At 34.6% G+C, this 18,582-nt stretch overlaps 1 protein-coding gene across 4 annotated transcripts; it reads right to left on the reverse strand.

Moving 5' to 3' along the window:
• Positions 1-314: 314 nt before the first annotated feature.
• On the reverse strand, positions 315-17,756 carry LOC140801856 (uncharacterized). 4 transcript variants are annotated; one of them, XR_012111536.1, is made up of 17 exons: positions 17,416-17,755; positions 16,494-16,561; positions 14,594-14,752; positions 14,343-14,510; positions 13,026-13,176; positions 11,975-12,054; positions 8,179-8,451; positions 7,888-8,031; positions 5,744-5,878; positions 5,519-5,617; positions 2,556-2,612; positions 2,270-2,474; positions 1,729-1,844; positions 1,584-1,652; positions 1,397-1,495; positions 930-1,316; positions 315-522 (listed from the first exon to the last, which is right to left on the reverse strand). XR_012111536.1 is itself a non-coding variant. In XM_073157219.1 (16 exons), exons 1-16 carry the CDS (start codon positions 17,567-17,569, stop codon positions 1,077-1,079), a joined length of 2,217 nt encoding a protein of 738 aa, XP_073013320.1. In that variant the 5' UTR covers positions 17,570-17,756; the 3' UTR covers positions 790-1,076. The 4 variants fall into 4 exon arrangements, 2 of the variants coding, with proteins under 2 accessions (XP_073013320.1, XP_073013312.1); XR_012111535.1 differs by having other exon boundaries at positions 315-560; XM_073157219.1 differs by lacking the exon at positions 315-522 and having other exon boundaries at positions 790-1,316; positions 17,416-17,756.
• Positions 17,757-18,582: the final 826 nt, after the last annotated feature.

The raw sequence follows: 18,582 nt of genomic DNA on the forward strand, positions 1-18,582 counted from the left end.
AGGGAATTGATATTTTTACAGAGTAAGAATTATTATTATTGACACGGCCCTGTGTACTGGTGCATCATAAAATGGCAACCGTAGATTAGCTGGTCTTGCTTGTGACAGTTCACAGCATGGAACGGCTTTATCATCTTTGATCCTTTTCCCCCAATCCGAAAGGATAAATCTGAGTCAACGGTGATCCTAATCAGCGGGTGTCAAGAGCTCGTCAAATTAAATGTTGCTCTAAAAATGCTGCAAAATATTTTCCCCTAAACTTATAGAACAAGTTGAATAGAGGGGATTACAAAGATTGCTGATCTTAACTGATATGACAAAAAAAAAAATTCATTGACTTTTACATACACTTCTCAAATGCAGGAGCCCTGCGGTAGAAGAGAATACAACAATTTTTTGTTTTTTGCTAGAAATATAAATTACAACCGCAGGAACCACTTTATGTGTTTTTTATGCCAAATCTCTGATGATTATATCCTTCTCTAGTTGCCAGAGGGAAACCTTCATCGCTGCTTGAAGAACCTGCAATGCTGCTTGTCAAGCAAATCACAGCCAATGACCTATCGTTGAACAAAAGGAACAAAGTGAAAAGAAAGATCATTCCTTTGTACTATAGTAATACTGAGTTACAACGATATTGTAACTCCCAATTAAATTGAATCTTCTCCACCAGTTGTATAAAGCTAGACATGTCTAGCTTTAAGGTAGTTTCAAGATTGAACTTGTTTACATGTACATGTCTGCCCCAAATAACAAACATGGTATGACAGTTGGTAAGCAAAGCTGCAATTTAATTTACTTATATCTGAAACTCTTGAAATAATCAAATATTAATCAGTTGGGCAAATCTACAAAAGTAATAATACATAGAATTGCATAAATGATCTTCTGCAAATAAATATCATGAAAAATAAAGGTCGAGGTGGTACCTAGGTTCAACTATTCTCTTACAGAATTTGAGCTCTTGGCGAACTAAAGAATGGCGAGCATTCGAGCAATGTAATGTTACAAATGATGGTTTGACTTCAGCTTCTGAGTCTTATTGAGTGTTCAAAATTGGCTTGCCATAGAAATGGTTATGATCTCTTGACTACTAGAACTGCAAAGTAAGGGTGGTGTGTGAACTCAAGTGAAATCTTAAGAGATGGATCATGGGAGCCAACTTGATTGATAACATTTAACGCTATGCGGTTATGCTCCGCAACCTGCTCTATCTGACGGAGCTCTAGCAGTTTGTCTGGTTCGCCAGAAAAACAACCCCTGAGAGAGGTGGTGATCCTTTGAGCTTCTCTAAAATAGTTGTTTTTCACTACATTCTGCATCATAGATGCACATTAGTTAGTTTTAGTTAGTGTGAAAGAAAAATAATGAATACCCTGACAACTTAATACTCAACAGAAATGCAAGCATGGGTTATCGACTCTTTAAAGATGTAGTATGAGATGTTTTCGGCAATATGTGTTTTCTGGAGGAGATCAAAATGCTGAATAAACCTCTGCGCAGACAACAAATGAATGTCAGTCATCAAGTACATTGTTAAATGCAGGGGAAAATAAATAAAACAGCACTAAATATCCAGGGACCTCTTGTTCACTATTAAAAGTGTTTGGCATTTGAAATGTATTGCATTCATTACTCAAAGCTGCTAGCGTCTGCAATAATGGAAAGCATTAAATGATGCAATGGTGTAAAACAAATGACATCCAAATTTATATGATAGATATGTACCATCGCCAGTCCTTCGGAGAGACAAATATAGCATTGCAGTAATAAGCAAGAGGATGGTACCATGGCATCTCTTGAATCCTTTGCATGATCCCTTTTCTTTTTCCCTTTTCTTCGGGCTAGTACAAAAATAAGTATCAGAAGGAAAGCTTGTTGAGATTTTTTTTTTTTTAAATTCCGCTGATGCTAAGGTATTTGAGAAATATTTTTGTCGATACACCTTGGTAATCTTTCTAATGCATATCCTACATATTACAAACTTCACAAAACAGTATTCAAGGCTGAAAAGGAACCTACTAAGCATATAACAGAGGGATAACATGTCTACCTTTCCTGTAAGTCAACATTATTATTTAATGATTCAAATCAATACATAGATTGGGTTGTGTGCTACATTAATACGTTCACTAATGCATAGGAAGCATCACAAAGATAACAAATAAATTAATTATTATCTTAAGGACAGGAACCACTATTAAACATTAGTGTGGACATTTTCCATAGCTCCAAATTAAATATTATTGAAACAAATAAGATAACTTACGGAAATCCATGTTGGCAACCATCCTCATCTGCATAGCTTCTACAAGCTTCATAAAGACAACATACATATACCAGTAAACCATACAGTATTCACTGGGAGAATAAAGTTCCAACTCGAAACCTAATGTAAGAAACCGGGAAGCGATCCAGTAGGTTTGCTCCTGAGCCCAAATAAGGAGATGCTTGGACACTTTCATGCATACACTCTGTAAATCATTTAGTAATGTTATTTGATTGAAAACTTAGTCATAATAAAGATTCTACTACCAAAGGCTATTTTCAATCACCTCCTCAACTGAAACATCTAGCATTTCCCCAAACTCTCTTTTGAAAGCCAGCTCCAACTGCAAAATGCTACCCGTCAGCGCATTCAGATCCTCTGTTATTCTGTTAAAATACATCTTTAACAGAGTGAACCAAACATAAAAGTCATGAAACACAGAAGAACCGTTGTAGTATGGGCCTTGTTAGTGTTATCTGTTGAACTGATACAACAGCAACCACACGGTATGGTACATTTCATGTATGAGTTAATTTCACTGATATGCATATGCGGGTGAAGCATCCTTGAAGCATACCTTCTCATCCTATTGAAATTATCATCTAACAGTGGTACAACAATATGCCTCGCAGATATGTTATTTCTTAAAAGGATAGGACTTGGAAGACATGGGTGATGGGGTTTAATTCCAACCTAGCCCCATGGTTGGTCGGAGTTTTTATTTGGCTTTAGACATACTAAAACACAATTTCACTTAGATCTCCTGAACATTACTGTTTTCATATACACATTCTGAATTTTTTTTTATCTACGTACACACTCTGAACAAAAAAATAAATATCAACATATATCACTTTAAACTAAGAAAAAAATAACTATATGGAATTCTAAACCCAAAAATAATATTTGGTTTAGAGGGTCTGTGGTAAAAAAAAAGAGTATAGAAAGTGTATATAAAAAATGGTGATAGTTTAGGGAGTTTAAATATCTCTTTTACTGATCAGTTTCCTCATTTCTGCATTGATATGAAATATGAAGAAAAAAGTGTGAAGGACGCTTAAAGAAGGATGATCGTGCTAATGAAGGCATGGAACCCAACATGGGATGCACTAGTGGCACGACCTTGTGCCAAGCCATGTCAATCAGTACGAGGGCGTGCGGAACCGGCATGACCTTGTGCCAAGCCATGCCGGCTGGAGTGGGGACATGCCGGTCCATACAAATTCTTTTACACTTTAAAAACTATTTTTGGGTGTACAAATAATAGATTTAACTCAATTTTGGCATTTTGCTAGATCTATTATTTGTAAGGATTTGTGCTAGATCTATGAAAACTATTTTTAAATTGTAGGCACAAAGGAAAATTTTGATTTCTCCCAAATTTAAAAAAAATCAAAATTAGTATGTCAAATTCTTTCAAATTGAGTCAAAATCAGTATAGGAACATATTAGATTTAACTCCATATGAATTGATTTGAACCCAAATTTTATAATCTTTGACTAAAATTTCAGCATAATTAGATTTCCACAAATTTTTCCTAAATTATAAAAAAGATTGAAATTAATATGTCAAATTCATTCAAATCAAGTCAAATTGATATAGGAACATGTTAGATTAATTGTGTTCAACTAGGTTTTGATTTTAATTAGGAAAAATTCCATTTAGACTCTCCAAACTATTACCATTTTCTATATATACTCTTTGAACTTTTTTTTTATCACAAAAACAGCCCGTGAACACCACAAAAAAAAAAGGATTAGAGGTCTATATAGTTACTTTTTTCTTAGTTCAGGAAGTATATGCATATATTTTTCTTAGTTCAGGCCGTATATGTAGATATTTTTCTTAGTTCAAAGGAGTGTGTGGGCAATTAAAAAAATTTAGGGAGTATATTAAAAAAAAGGTGATAGTTCAAGAGGTATAAGTGGTATTAATTATTCAACTATTGTCAATTAATGAATGCAGTCAGTCATATTATATGTTGAATCATATTTCTAAGTTTCTACTTGACTATTGATATATCTTTGATAAAATAGTCTATAAAGCATGTATATTTGTACAGGATAAGGGGATATAATAAATTCTTAAAAACTATGATATGGATATAGCATGGATATGACAACAAATAAATTAATAAAAAGTGTTTTTAATATATTGCCAACCAATAATAACATATGGTTAAAATTAATATATATCATTCTATATGAGCTCCATAGCTTATCTCATGTTCGCTACTTTTGAATGTTTTGTAGGCATCTTTCTGCCATTGTAGCTGAAAAGAGGTGAACTTAAGAACTTATGGGCAAAAGGAGGACCAGATAGAGTTTGCCCCTACATTCAATCAGCACAATAGATATCTATACTTAGATAAAGCTCAAAATATATTATATTGAACCAATGTAATAATTTTACTACAGAAGGAATGATTGCTTGATTTATGAATTATGATCTTTGTGCATATCAAAAGTTGTAGCAAACAATTCCAGTGATAGCATATTGATCTTTGTGCATGTCAAAAATTGTAGCAAACAATTCTGGTGATAGCATATATAGAATTAAGGGTTTAGTGGCGTTGCAGTTCAGATTAGTAAATGACTTAATGTTAATGGGTTCACAGGTCGAAACCTTTTTTTTTTGCAAACTCAATCTGCTAAATCCCAAATAACTTAAAAACACATTAGTGTCATATATCAATGTACCGGTATCGTATCCCACCATATCGGAACTATTAAGGAAAATTAAAATTATACTTTTTAATTCAGATACCTCTTTAGCCATATCCGATATGTATCGGGGCCGTATTGGTATCCAATGCGTATCGGATATCGATATGGATGAGTAAATGGAGTATCCGTGCATAGAAAATAGGTTATTTATAATATTATCTAAGGATAAAAGACCCTAATGTAGGCTTTAATATATATATTCAAACCAAAACTAAGAACTGTCATGTCGAAGATACCAAAATCATATGTAAATATCATAAAAAATTTATTCTGAGGTGTGTTAAAGACGTGTCAATACGTGACAATGGCACGCCCTTATACTGTCCAGGGATCAACATGGCACTTGCAACTTTTTATTTAAGGTAGTAATCTTAAATGGTCATTAACTTGTAGAGGACACATGTGAAAGGTTTCTTTAAGTTATGCTATTAAACACCAACATGATAAAAATAAATTAAAAAGGAAGAGGAGATGCTCCAAAGTCAAAACAACAGTTTGCATGAAAATATTGCTAGTGCAGACCTGTATGGAAATAACACTCCAATCCTGAAGAACTTTTCCAAGCTTCCGCCGTTGCCATGCAGTATTCGTACAAAGAATTTTAAGCAAGTTGACCACCAGCTACACATTGATTAGTGCATAGCAGTTCCACCAAAACAAACCAAAAAAATGAAAAAAGAGAAAGTTACTAGAAGTAAATAATCTTCCAATGACGAGAATAATAATTAAACAAGCAGTGGCCCTTACTTGTCCTAGCTGTACAACAAATTCATTTGTCTGAAATTCTTTATCTGATGTGAGATCTCCTAATGTTAAAGCCCTTGAGATCACTTCATAAAAGCAATATCGTCCATAAAGCTTTCCATCTTGAACCAAGAGAAGCTGCTCATAAGTCATTATGATTCCAGTGAGGATGCAATAGGAATAATAAGCCCCAATATAGCTATCAGTTCTATCCATACTACTCGAATGATACAATTAGCGTGTGTTTTGTTGTCGGAAAGTGAGGGAAGTGAAGTGATGTTGAGAAGTAAAAGTTGCCAAGTAACTTCCTAACAAAAACCTATGACTCCCTAATGTTTAGTGAGACAAAGAGTGTGAGATTTTGTTTGGTGAGAAAAGTGAAAAATAGAAGTTAGAACACCAAAACAATAATAAAAAAACTTGTTAACAGCTATACCCCTCTAAAGTTCTTTATTTTTATGCATGCCCTTATAAATCTTATATTTATGTGTACATCTTTTAAAAGCCATCATTTCTTGCCTAGATACCCTTCAGTTTACTTTTTGACAAATATAAATAAAAAATTTAGTACTTAAAATATAAAATATATAAATGCAATTGACTGAAAAGAATATGTAAAACCAAAATTAAGGTTATTTTTGACCTTTTCAATCAAATTGATGAAATTAAAATATATCTATGAACAAAACCAAGGTTTTAGCAAATATTAATTATAAGGAGAAACATGTAAATAAGAGATTTTAGAAGGGTATATATGTAGGAAAAAAACTTGAAATAAAATAATATAGGCTGTCTTATAAAGTTTTTTAGGAACCTAACGGTCACATGGTTTGTATGTGACTAGAAACTAGAGTTGGAAAGTAGACTTCCCTTCTCCAAAGAGAAAATGGGTTTGCCCAAAAATAAGAAAGTCTAATGATTTAGGAGAAGTAAGACAAATCACTCTCCTACTCACTTCCTGCAATAAAACAATAAAATGTGAGACAACTCTTGAAACTACTCATTCAACTTTCCTTACTTCTCAACAATCAGACAAGCCTTTACAGGAAAAGAATTTGACCTTAATTCATCATAGGCTTAATTATGTCAACTGGAAAGTGGAACAATGGTGCATCAAAGCATGTAAATGAGTGTTTTCTTTATGAAAATGATTTATTGTTTATCAATAACTTCATATAACTTGTAGTAGTTTTCAAAATTATAGTAAGAGAAAAATTCAAGACCCATGCAGCACGCATAGAATCCTTTCAGTATCAATAGTTCAATACCAACTCTCATGAGCATAATGCATGGCATTAAGCAGCCTCTAACACGGGATGTTTGAGAATCAAATAAGAAAAAGATGCTAGAGGACCCAGTCAAATTTGAGCTGCAGGAAAGTGAAAATCGTGAAAATCATAAAACATGAAATAGGAAGAAATTCAGTTGGGACTTCCAGAGAAGAAATGGAATAGGACATTTTAAAGTCAGTGTTTAATTTGCTACTCTGACAAACTAATTGTTGGCATTTTCTGGGCAGAAAAGAAAACTCAATGTAGGGTTTAATTTGCAAATGGTGAAAACATATGGTGTGAACCATAACATCATTAAAAGGTAGGGAGTGGAATTTCTTCTATAAATTGGGTAGCACATTTCACAGGTGTCAAGGATCAATGAATTTAAATAAATTTACATCTCATTAACCACCATTATTGTAAATTTTACATAACAGTAGTAGAACTCACAAATTCTATTATCATAATATCAAAATTCATAACCACATTCTTATTTTCTAAGTTTTGTCTTGTCAATCTAGCCACAAGAAGACTTTAGATGAAAGTCAAGGAATCTAAGAAATGGTTTGTACTTATGACTTCCTGTCTTCCTATAGCAAAATTGAGTGCATAAGTTTTGTATCTTATGTTTTCTGACCAAGAAAAAGGGAATAACAGCTTATAGCATAACATATATCAACAACTTTCTTGTTACAGGCAGCAGTTTTCTGTTCTTGGATTATACTTAGATATCATGAGTGATATTGCATTAACTGAAAGCCAATCTTGTAAAAAAGATTCAAAGACACACAATAGACAGAAAAAATAGGGGTACTCTAGAAAAACAAAGGAATGTGATGGAAAGCTCTCTGGACTTAAGTTCATTGAGCATACCTGCAGATGAGATCTTGCAACCAGAGCTGGTTGTGCTTTTTGGAACTGAACCACAAAGTGAAGAACATTTTCAAGGGTTGGATAGAAAGAGAAGGCACATACGACATCTAAATCATGTAGAAGCTTCTCAAAGTATCTGACAGCCTGAAAGATAGGTTAATCAGTAGAAGTACCAGACGATCTTTTCTTATACAATTTGGTACCAGTAATGTGCTGTACTGGTATTGAAGAGTTTTAATTTGCAGCCATAGAATGTACTAAGCATGTTTTAGTTCAATTTCGAATGCTTACATCTTTCCAGCTAACAATTTTGATTGCACGTGGTGGAGTTGGATTTGACAGTCTGCTATTCAAGCTAGCATCAAAACCAACAGGTCTACAACCTGAGGCAGTTGTGCTATTTTCAGTGCTTTCTTGACAAGATACATATGACTGAGATCTAAGAAATTCCAGAGAATTATACATGTAAGCTAGCTCGGATAAGCATGAAGCCACATGTTTGCGTGCTAACTCCAGGCCTCTTCCTTGAGGCTTCCTCAGGCACATCAGAACATGGTAAAAATGCTGAAAACATTTGAAAAGGGTCAGATTGTTGATGACAAATCAAGCTAAATAAAATAAGGAATGCTAAGTATGATATGGCGAAGAACTGTAACACATCAAGATCCACAATTTCTCAACTCTCAATGGGAAAAAAACTAATCAATTTCCTTCGTCCCTTTAAAAAAAATTGGAGATAGCAATGTCCACAGTGAAATAATCAAAGCCGAGAAGAGAAGATATGAACTAACTAGAAACTCAGTTAAAAAGAGGCCATATGATCAGAAAAGAAAAGGAAAAAAAAAACAAGTTCTTGTGTAACAAAATTAACTAAGGTTAAACAAGTACAACAATTTAAATCAGGGATTGCAACAAAAATTTAATGCAGAACTTTGTTATCTCATTGCAACTAAATAAGTAAATAGTAGTTTAATATTTTAATTGATGAACCAATATCCACTTACAACATCATTGATCTTTAATTTGGGAACCAAAGAACACGTATTTCAATAGAACCCCAAGATATATAATATACTACATGAGAACATCTAAACGGGATTTCGTACTACTCTCAATTGTTATTAAAAGATTACTCCTACTTTTAACAACAATTTGTTTTTGTCTATTTCTTCCAACATTATTCCAACAAATCATAGTCCACTGTGAGGTGTTTGTCATATCTAGTGGATTCACTTAACTGAGCTGGTTGATATTGTTCTACCTATGAGCAACTCACATAGAGTTATCTTGATATGCACTTTCCTTCAGTTTAAAGAAGAAAAGAAACAAAGTCAATATGCAAACTATCTGCTACTGTTCTGATTACATAGAAAGTTTACAGATGACCATTACCAATGCGGTCATAGAAAGCCCATGTGGGTGCCTAAATTATCTATCTTACTTGATGCAGTTGAGAAACCACTTACAGATCCATTTAGTACAGATGGTCCGTGCATTACTTTTTGGTCTTGCTTTTGTGTGTCTTAGGTGGCATTTGGTTCGAAGGTAAATTTTTTTTGAACTTAGTTAGAGAACACTAACAATATTTAATACCCAAACAGTAGTTTATCTTTAATTAAGTTCAAAATGTGAGAGAAAAAATTGATGGTTATAAATTTGAATTAGTTTGAATGAGTTCTCACATTACAAATTTACCCCTGAAATGATTTGCATTTATCTTTTCCATGTCCTCTCCTCTATCTCTCTCCTCTCTCACATAGCTCATGAAAGCACACATTTTTTTAAACAATTTTAGCCTTATTAGAGGTTTAATTTAATAATAATATTTCAAGCACCCTTAACTACAAACATTTTAGTCCATTTACATGACATCCTCAGTTTTTCCAAAATAAAGAATTTTCTCTGTCGCATCAAAAGTAATAATAGCATATCCTATTTCAACTCATCTCTTACATATCTCAATTTTCCCCTAAAAAAAGGTTTTTTTTCTCACCTTTTTATAACACATCAAATATAATAATGACACTAGGTGTGTCAAAATAAACGAACGGCTCGAGCTCCGGTTGGGCTTCACTGGGCTTAAGTCAAACCAAACCTGAACTTTGTTTTTGGGCTTGATTTGAAATTTGAGGTAAGCTTAAGTTGGAACCGACTCTCTCAAGCTCGACCCAATAAGCTTGGCTCAAATATAATATTTCTTAATATATATATATATATATATAATAGTTCTTAGCTCAACTTGATAGTTTTTGGCTCATTTTAAGGCTTATCAACTTGGACTCGATCTGGCTCAATTTAAACAATAATCTTAATTTAGCCTAGCTTAAAAATAGCCTAATTTTAGGCTTGGGCAAGGCTCGGGTTCGGCACGACTTGAGCTGAGTCGAGCCTAAATACCAAGCTAAGCTCGAAATAATTTCAAGCCAAGCCGGAGCTGGAATCGACTCTCTCAGGCTTAGCTCATTTACACCCCTTATTTTTGCTTACAACCAAACACTTACTTTTCCTAAACTAGTTTAAGATACATAAAAGAGAATAAGAAACTAGTGCAGCTAATCCATTCAAGTGCAACACTACTTACTTTTCTTAAACTAGTTTAAGGTACATAAAATGAGAATAAGAAACTAGTGCAGCTAATCCATTCAAGTGCAACACTACTTACTTTTCTTAAACTAGTTTAAGGTACATAAAAGAGAATAAGAAACTAGTGCAGCTAATCCATTCAAGTGTAACACTACTTACTTTTCTTAAACTAGTTTAAGGTACATAAAATGAGAATAAGAAACTAGTGCAGCTAATCCATTCAAGTGCAACACTCATTCCAAATAAGGCCTTGGGCTTTAACAACATTCCGTAAATCTAAAGTTGTATTGTTTTGCCTCTATCTAGGCTTTCAATGTCTACGGCTTTAACCAAAAAGAAGCTTTTGAGGAAGTTTGATAGGATATATGACTAACAATAGGTTCAAGCAAAAGGACAATATAGAGTTGCTCTAATGCTCTTTGGTTTATGACCCTAAACTTGTTCAAGTGAAGTAGGATTGTAGAACTTCCTGACAATTTACCATGTAGGCCACCATATAGGCCCTCCTTGTGCTCAACCTCCACTAGGATCTAGCACCAACTAGGCTATCGGAAAAGGTAGCTATCTTGCGTGGCTCGTGAGCTTAGCTCGTTTAGAGCTCGACTCGAGCTCTAAATGAGCAGAGCCAAGCGAAGTTTTTTTAGCTCGAAAACTTAATCGAGCAAAACCGATGGCTCTAGCTAGGGTCGAGTTGGCTCGAAACGTATATTATTATATTTAGTTATCTAAAGTTATTCTAGCACAATTCATAAGAATGTCTTTATCCTTACTACATTTTTCAAGATAGTGTGTTATTTTCTAAAATAAAGTTCCACTTTAGTCTCATATCGGAAACTAACAAACTTGAAATGGCCTTTATAGATAGTCTCTTAGACTAAAAAAATGTGTTCTAAATAAAATAATATTTAATATTTTAGACACAAGCCACTTAAGCCGAGATGAGCCCTATTAACCAGCTCGTCTCGAGCTCGAGTAATCTCCATTTCGAGCCAAGCCGAGCGGAGCTCAGCTCACTTGTTTACACCCCTAGCACCAGTATCTAGATTCTAGAAAAATGGACAGTAGTCATTGTTATCTTTAAACTATAATAAACATTTTGACTATAAAAGAAATAGGACGCAACTTCATTAGTCTAATAACTATGAGTGCATCTGCTAACAATTTTTTTCCTCTCACCACAGTCTAAAACAGCCTTTGTAGTTGAACCTTGCAAGTAAACAATGTCAGATGCACTGGAGATAGAATTAGTTGCCTCAAGGATCTCTACTCCATTTTAATCTGCTTCAGTAATGTTATTTTAAAAAGGAGGTGATTATCATGTCAGAAAAGTCAAATCTAATAAAGATGCATCTGAATTCACTTTTTCTATGCTACTGTTTATCCATCAGAATGTATATGGATAAACATAATTATGTAGTGCATACTTAAAATGTAAAGTACATAATTTTACACTGTAATTTATTAAGTACTACTCAATAACACAATTAGGAAACATGGGTAAGACCTTACGAAAACGTAATCTGCATAAAAGAGCTCTGCAATAACCTTCTTCCTTTTCAGGATTGCTTTGAAGGGATTCCATCTCTGCACTCAGAAAATTTGCATTCTTAAATTCCATCTCCATAAAGATTCTGCAAATATTCTTATAAATTGATAAAAATTTCCATTATTATTCTACCTTGTAAAAATTTGTTGAAATACGAAACCTTGTTTGTAATTTTAGTCATTCTAGCATACTATTTTGTTTCACACTTTCAATTCTCATGTTTACTTCTATTCTGTTACTTTAATATGATTTATCTAGTTCCACAGGCCTTATGAGAAGATAGTAAATTCTCCGAGATTTCACACAAGGATCCACTGCGGGAATGATTTGGAAGATTCAAAACTAAAAATAGCCGGGGAAAAGTAAAAGGATGTAATATCCTGAAGGAATATAGAGCAAATTATTTTTCAATATGTCAAGAACAGCAAAGCGCTTCACCAGATGAAAGTAACTAATGACAAAAACTAGTTGATCATACCAGACAGGGAACATCATATATTTCTTATTTGCAACTATGAGATAGTTCCATCAAACAGAAAAACGTGGAAGGATAGATTTTTCAAATAAACAGATAATGTAGGAAGAATTACTTTAATGTCATCAACAAACTAAACATGTTAAAAAAAATTAAGATTTACTTTCATATTTATGTTTTAGTAATTAGGCATCATAGCTCATCAAAACCAACTTGAGTAAAAGGAAACAAAATTACTTATATGTGTTTAATGCTTGATATATTATCTAACATGTTATGAGAGTTAAAGGATCACTTAGTGTAACAGTAAGCTTTGCATGTTTACACCGTTGTCTGGGGTTCAAATCATGAAAACAGTCTATCTAGCTATGGGTCTGAATTCTTGCCCTGACCAAATTAAGAACTGGTGGGAACCTCGTGAACTAGGGTATCATTCAAAGTAGAGCTAACAAACAGCCACATACATTAGACGCCAGTTATATTAGATCTAGCTAATGTTAAGAAAATTAGTAATGTTGTTGAGTGATTGACTACCTTCAAATGCCTTCTTCTTAGATGATTGGGCCTTACATGCACGCAATTGGCGAGAGACTGTTTCTTCAACTGAGTTTAAAATAGACAAGCACTTTTCATCATCTTGATCTTTTAAAGGCAAGCCATAAGCCATCGTAAAAAGATCATCTTCCTACAGAAACAGAAAGTGATGTAGAAATATAAAACTGGAGAATAATTAATGTGTGTTGGAAAGTACAAAAGAAAAGTTTATCTTAGCATTTAATGTGTAAAATGTGATAGAGGTACTTTTCCAGGACAAAATTAGCAAATGCTAAACAGAGAGGCCAAAGAAACAGAAGGATTAAAGGATTGAAGCTTATATCAGGGAACCAAAGCATAAGCAATTTATTCTGAGCAAGATCAATGACAATTTCTAACAAAAGATGTGGAAAATCAAACATTTCAGTGTGTAAAGGTTCAAAATTTAGTATCTACCTTTTATGAAGACATTAAAGTATCTGCAAGACTACAACTATAAAAACACTCTAGTAGTAATATTATTTTGAATAAGTACATCTACTACAATGAACACACCAATTTGAAAATACATTCATGGCAATATTTTTTTTGGGCAAATAATCAGCAGAGAAACATAAAAACTTTAACCCCACATTTTCTTTGTCTTTTCCCTATAGTTAATCCCTCTTTATGTCCGAAACTACTGCTACTATTCAAATCTGAATAAGAATAATCCTACTGTGTTTCTGGAACTGTTGAAGCTCCTTTTTGCCAAGATAAGAAGTAAGTTTCAAAGCTCACTCATTGATCGTTGAACAACACTACAACAGCATGGGTAAGATCAATTTAGTTTTCGTACTTCTTAGTCTTCAAACTGCAATCTTGTCCGGTGAAATCAATTTAGTTTTCATACTGCCAATGTGTTCTCCAACTAAATCACTATAACTAACTGCATCAGGAAATAATTAAAATTTGATATTAGCCATATCAATGCTTAATATCAAATATTTAGATCTTGAATCAGGTAATCAAGCAATTCATATATTGCACTCCCATGATATCACTTCATTGACATTAAGTATTATTATATTTATCATATATGACCTCAATATTCTCATCTTGCAAGGAATTCATACATAATATCTCTTGAAAGAACAAAAAGAACAGCCATTTACAGGTCAACAACGGATATATATATATATATGTATATATATATATATATATATATATATATATATATATATATATATATATATATATATATATATATATACACACACTCTTCCAGAAAAACACTGACGCTGATTAGGACAGGAAATATGTTGCACTCAGATCTACCTCGTGGGTTCTGGCATCAGATACAACTGAAATGACAGCATTGCAGGTAGCACGAACAATTCTGCAATATGAATGTAACAAGGCATGTGACGATGTTCTTTCAATCTTCAGAAGATAGATGCATGAAAAGACAGTCTGTGCCAGCAAATGACCCTTGTGCCATGTTGCCTGTCAATATAAAATATAAACTGTTAAAATGGAAAATTTTGTAAATTCGGCAATTATACTTAGTTCAATACTGCTGATTGTACCTCACATGCTAAAAGATGATCCATTACATCAAGACAGCGTTGAACATCGACAGTGCTATCAAAACTAAGAGGAACTGGAGCAGCACCATGTTCTATGGCTTCTTCGATTGAGTGATATCCACTTCTTTCAATTCCAGAATCCATCTTTGGATCCATTATCTATGTCATAATACAACAGAAACATAATTGACCTATTACAGAGAAAGACAAAAGCAAAAGGAAAAGATGAGGTTGAGAGAGTAATAGTATTTATCTGATAGAAATTGTTATGTGCGTTGGCCAAAAGCCCAAAAATAAATTAAGCGTGAGCATGACAATAACAGAGGCTAACTCATCAAGCACATAATTCAGATGAAAGCAGGGAAAAATATAAGCCCCTAGCATCACCTAATTGTAACCCAGAATTTGGAACCATATCAAAATAACCATCTGAAGGTGTCAAAGTTCAGCACAAACAGGCTAGGGAAATTAAAATAACAAGAAAACCGCACTAGACACAGAAAGACATCACTTCAAACAACATCAATCTCTCCATTGCATTAATGCTCCCATGGCAAACCAAAGAAAAAAAAACATATTTGTCAGCAATGGAGAGAGAATGATACTGTTTGCCCCTTGGCCTTGTAAGTACCAGGTCCTTTGTGGATATCTTCTTAATCCATCTGATAACAGAATCCAATCAATCCGGACAGTTGGGTAAGAAAGCAAATAACAATTCCCTTGATCATATATAGGACTCTATATTTATTAGCATTGTGTGGAAGTTTTTAGAAGTTGCCTGTCGGGGTGTCTCATCACTCTGTTGGCACAAAACTGCGTTGGCAATAGATACTTGGCACAACTTCATACCTTATATAATGGCAGGTTGTGGCAGCCTTTTTGTACCACATTGGCACCTTGCCAACATGGTATTTGCCGGGCATCACCGACTGGAGTAGCCAAAACTTAAATTCGTGCTTCTCCATGATAGCTTGATGACAATTTTACACCAAAATGTAAGATGTACGCACTGCCCGCCATGCAAATCCGCTTCTGTATACTAGTGTAATGGGTCCTACATTGAATTCAATCTTCCTGGTCTTACCTCTGGATATGTATGTTGCACATTGATCCCCATGCACAAAATTTATAAACTGCCCGGCACTCAAATTCATGCTTCTGTCTACTAGTGTAATACCACACACAAAATTCAATATTTCTGGACTTTCCCTAAATATGCATGTAATAGCACATTGATTCCCTAACTTTACAAGACATTTTTTCCCACCAAACTATTTTTTGTTACTTTCAGGCTGACAACCCATCCCTGACCACCCAAACACAGGATGACCACCCATTGCTAAGGCTCACAACCACATGGTCAGCCTTCTCTATACTCTGTCAGTCTGCCTCCTTCTCCGATCATTACTCCCTTGACTCTCTCTCTCTCTCTCTTTCTCTCTCTCTCTTCTTTGCCTCTCACATCTACCATTTTGCAGTGCTCTCATCTCCTTTCGAGACAAATACCTTACGCATGCTGGATCGACTTACACCATTATATGGTTTGCAGATATTCTGGTAACCCTTTTTATGTTTTCTTAAGACCTATGGGGGGTTTCTCTGTCATAAGATGACTAATTGACTGGCTATTGTGCTTATGTTTAATAATTTATATCATGAGATGACAGATAAATGCCTTCTCTAATATAATATGCTGAATAGTGGTGACATTGAAGTTGATGGGGGGTACTCTTAGTAACCATGTTTCACAGATGTGACAAGGCATGTGCACTGCACGTGTTGATTAGGAGCAGCACAGCATTAAACAAAACAAATGAGATGTAAATCCATCAGCATAAAATCCTACTACAAGGGGAAAAAAGGAAGAAAGGAAAAAAAAGTAAAAAAAGAGTATTGATACCTCCAAGGCAGACATAGCAGCAAAAAGACTGAAGTTCTCTCCATGTACAAGCTCACCATCTTGAAGATCTATAAATATGAAAAAGGAGGGAGATGAGGAGAAAAACAAAATCATATGAGAATATAAGGCTGAAATCAAAGATAAGAAAAGTGTAATTGTTATTACTTATTAGTTGGCATGCGAAGTTGGCCAATTTGCAAACTGGCTCTTCATATTCTGTTTCACAATTAAGCCATTCCTCAGGCACCATATTAGTAGAATATAAGAATCCTAGTTTGGCTAACTTGGATGGTTTCGCTTAAAGTCTATTAACAAGTGATTCTTGGAGTGGATCTTGTTAGCAGCAAGCTTTATGCATTAGAAACTTGTATTCTCCCTCAATTTATATGAAAAATTACATGCTTCACTGAGTTAATGTTATCAAAAGAGTTGTTATCTTAAACACAAACTAAATCCATAGGCGCCATTTTACCAGGGCCTATATGGCGAAGCTTGGCTCACTTGAATAGCGTTCACTTGAGTCCATATTCGCAACAGCTTGGCACATCTCAGATAAAACCACTATCCTATGTTCAACATCTATATCAAAAGATTTCAACTTTAAGGCTAAACATAAAAATCTGTACTCTTTTTCATAACATGATAAGCTACGTTTTGTATTTAATAAGTAAACTTCACCTCAGTGTCTGCGTCTTAAATTAAAGGCCAAAAATTACTACTCGACATCACGACAAGGTGACAAGACAAATTGTTCTCTTATTAGAGCCCCCAGAATGCAACTTCTCTTAGCTGAAGCTCGAAAAAGAAACAAGATTTCTCGGAAGCTCCTAGTACACGGAAAGTAGAAGAAAACATCGAACCCGAAGATCACCGAACCGAGCTAAAACAAGAACGGAGAAGCCGTACACTAACGAGGAGTTACCGTCGCAAGCAGCCTGGATGAGGTGGGAGGCATCGGCCCAGACGGAGTCGTCTCCGGTGGGTATTGAAGGTGGAGGCGAGAGGCCCCCGCTTCCCCCTCGTACGTCTTCTTCTCCTATTCCTCCTCCTCGGACGATCCCAATATTGGTCGCCATGAGAGGATTTACTTCTCTAGCTCGGTGCGATCGATGGAGTTTAGGGTTTCTCCTCTCTATCTCTCCGCTTTCTGGATTGCGGCAGCTCGGGCTTTCTCTCGCCTCGCGACGAACGATCGCGTTGCCTTTTCTTCTCTTTTTCTCTGTCAAGGGTGGGGAGACAGGGTTTTGGCACAGCAGAAGGGTGTCTTCGGGTTCTGCTCATCCGCGGAGTAGTTTTAGTTCCGACGTACCAACGGTTTCGCGGTATTTCGGGTCCGATGCAGCTTAAAATGAATCCGACTGACTACAGTCTAAGCCCCAGACCCCCAGGCCCCAGTCTATCGAAAGAATCAAGCCGGCCATCTCGACTCCTATTTAAAGGCTTAAAGCCATCCCAACTTTGATCAATTGGCATCGGGCTTGAATTTAATCCACATACAAGAAAAAGGGCGGCCTCTTCACTTATATCTCATTTTGAACAAAATTATTACTTCGTACTGTATACTCAAAAGAAAATTATATATATATATATATATATATATATTACTTCATACTAATACTAATGTGCTAGATATTCTTTTTTGTTTAAAGAAATAGGAATTTAATGATATCTCAACTAAATCTATTTTATTAGAATTTAAATTCAAAAATATTCACACCTACACAAAAGTCAATTAAACTGTTGGTTGATTGGTTAGCAAATTAGGATGGAATATTAGGATACGAGTATATTTTGGATTAATTTTTTTATTTTCACTCTTAACTGAGAGTTTTATAATTGTTCTAGCTAGTTTTTTTAATTCATGACGTGAGTTTAATTCTCTTTATAAACATTGAAATTAATATTCAATAAATCTGTACTGAAACAATGTGGGCCAATTATTGGGGAGAGTTAGCCAAGTAGTCTAATCTATAACTTATTCACATTTTTTTCATTTGTTAGTTTAGTCGTAACAAAGATGTCATCAAGTCATAATCCTAAGTGATAATTACTAATAAAGAATCAAGGATTAGGTGCATAACCTCCACTG

Source organism: Typha latifolia, chromosome 1 (assembly GCF_019914945.1).
Source record: "Typha latifolia isolate L0001 chromosome 1, TyphaL0001v2, whole genome shotgun sequence".
NCBI lineage: Eukaryota > Viridiplantae > Streptophyta > Magnoliopsida > Poales > Typhaceae > Typha > Typha latifolia.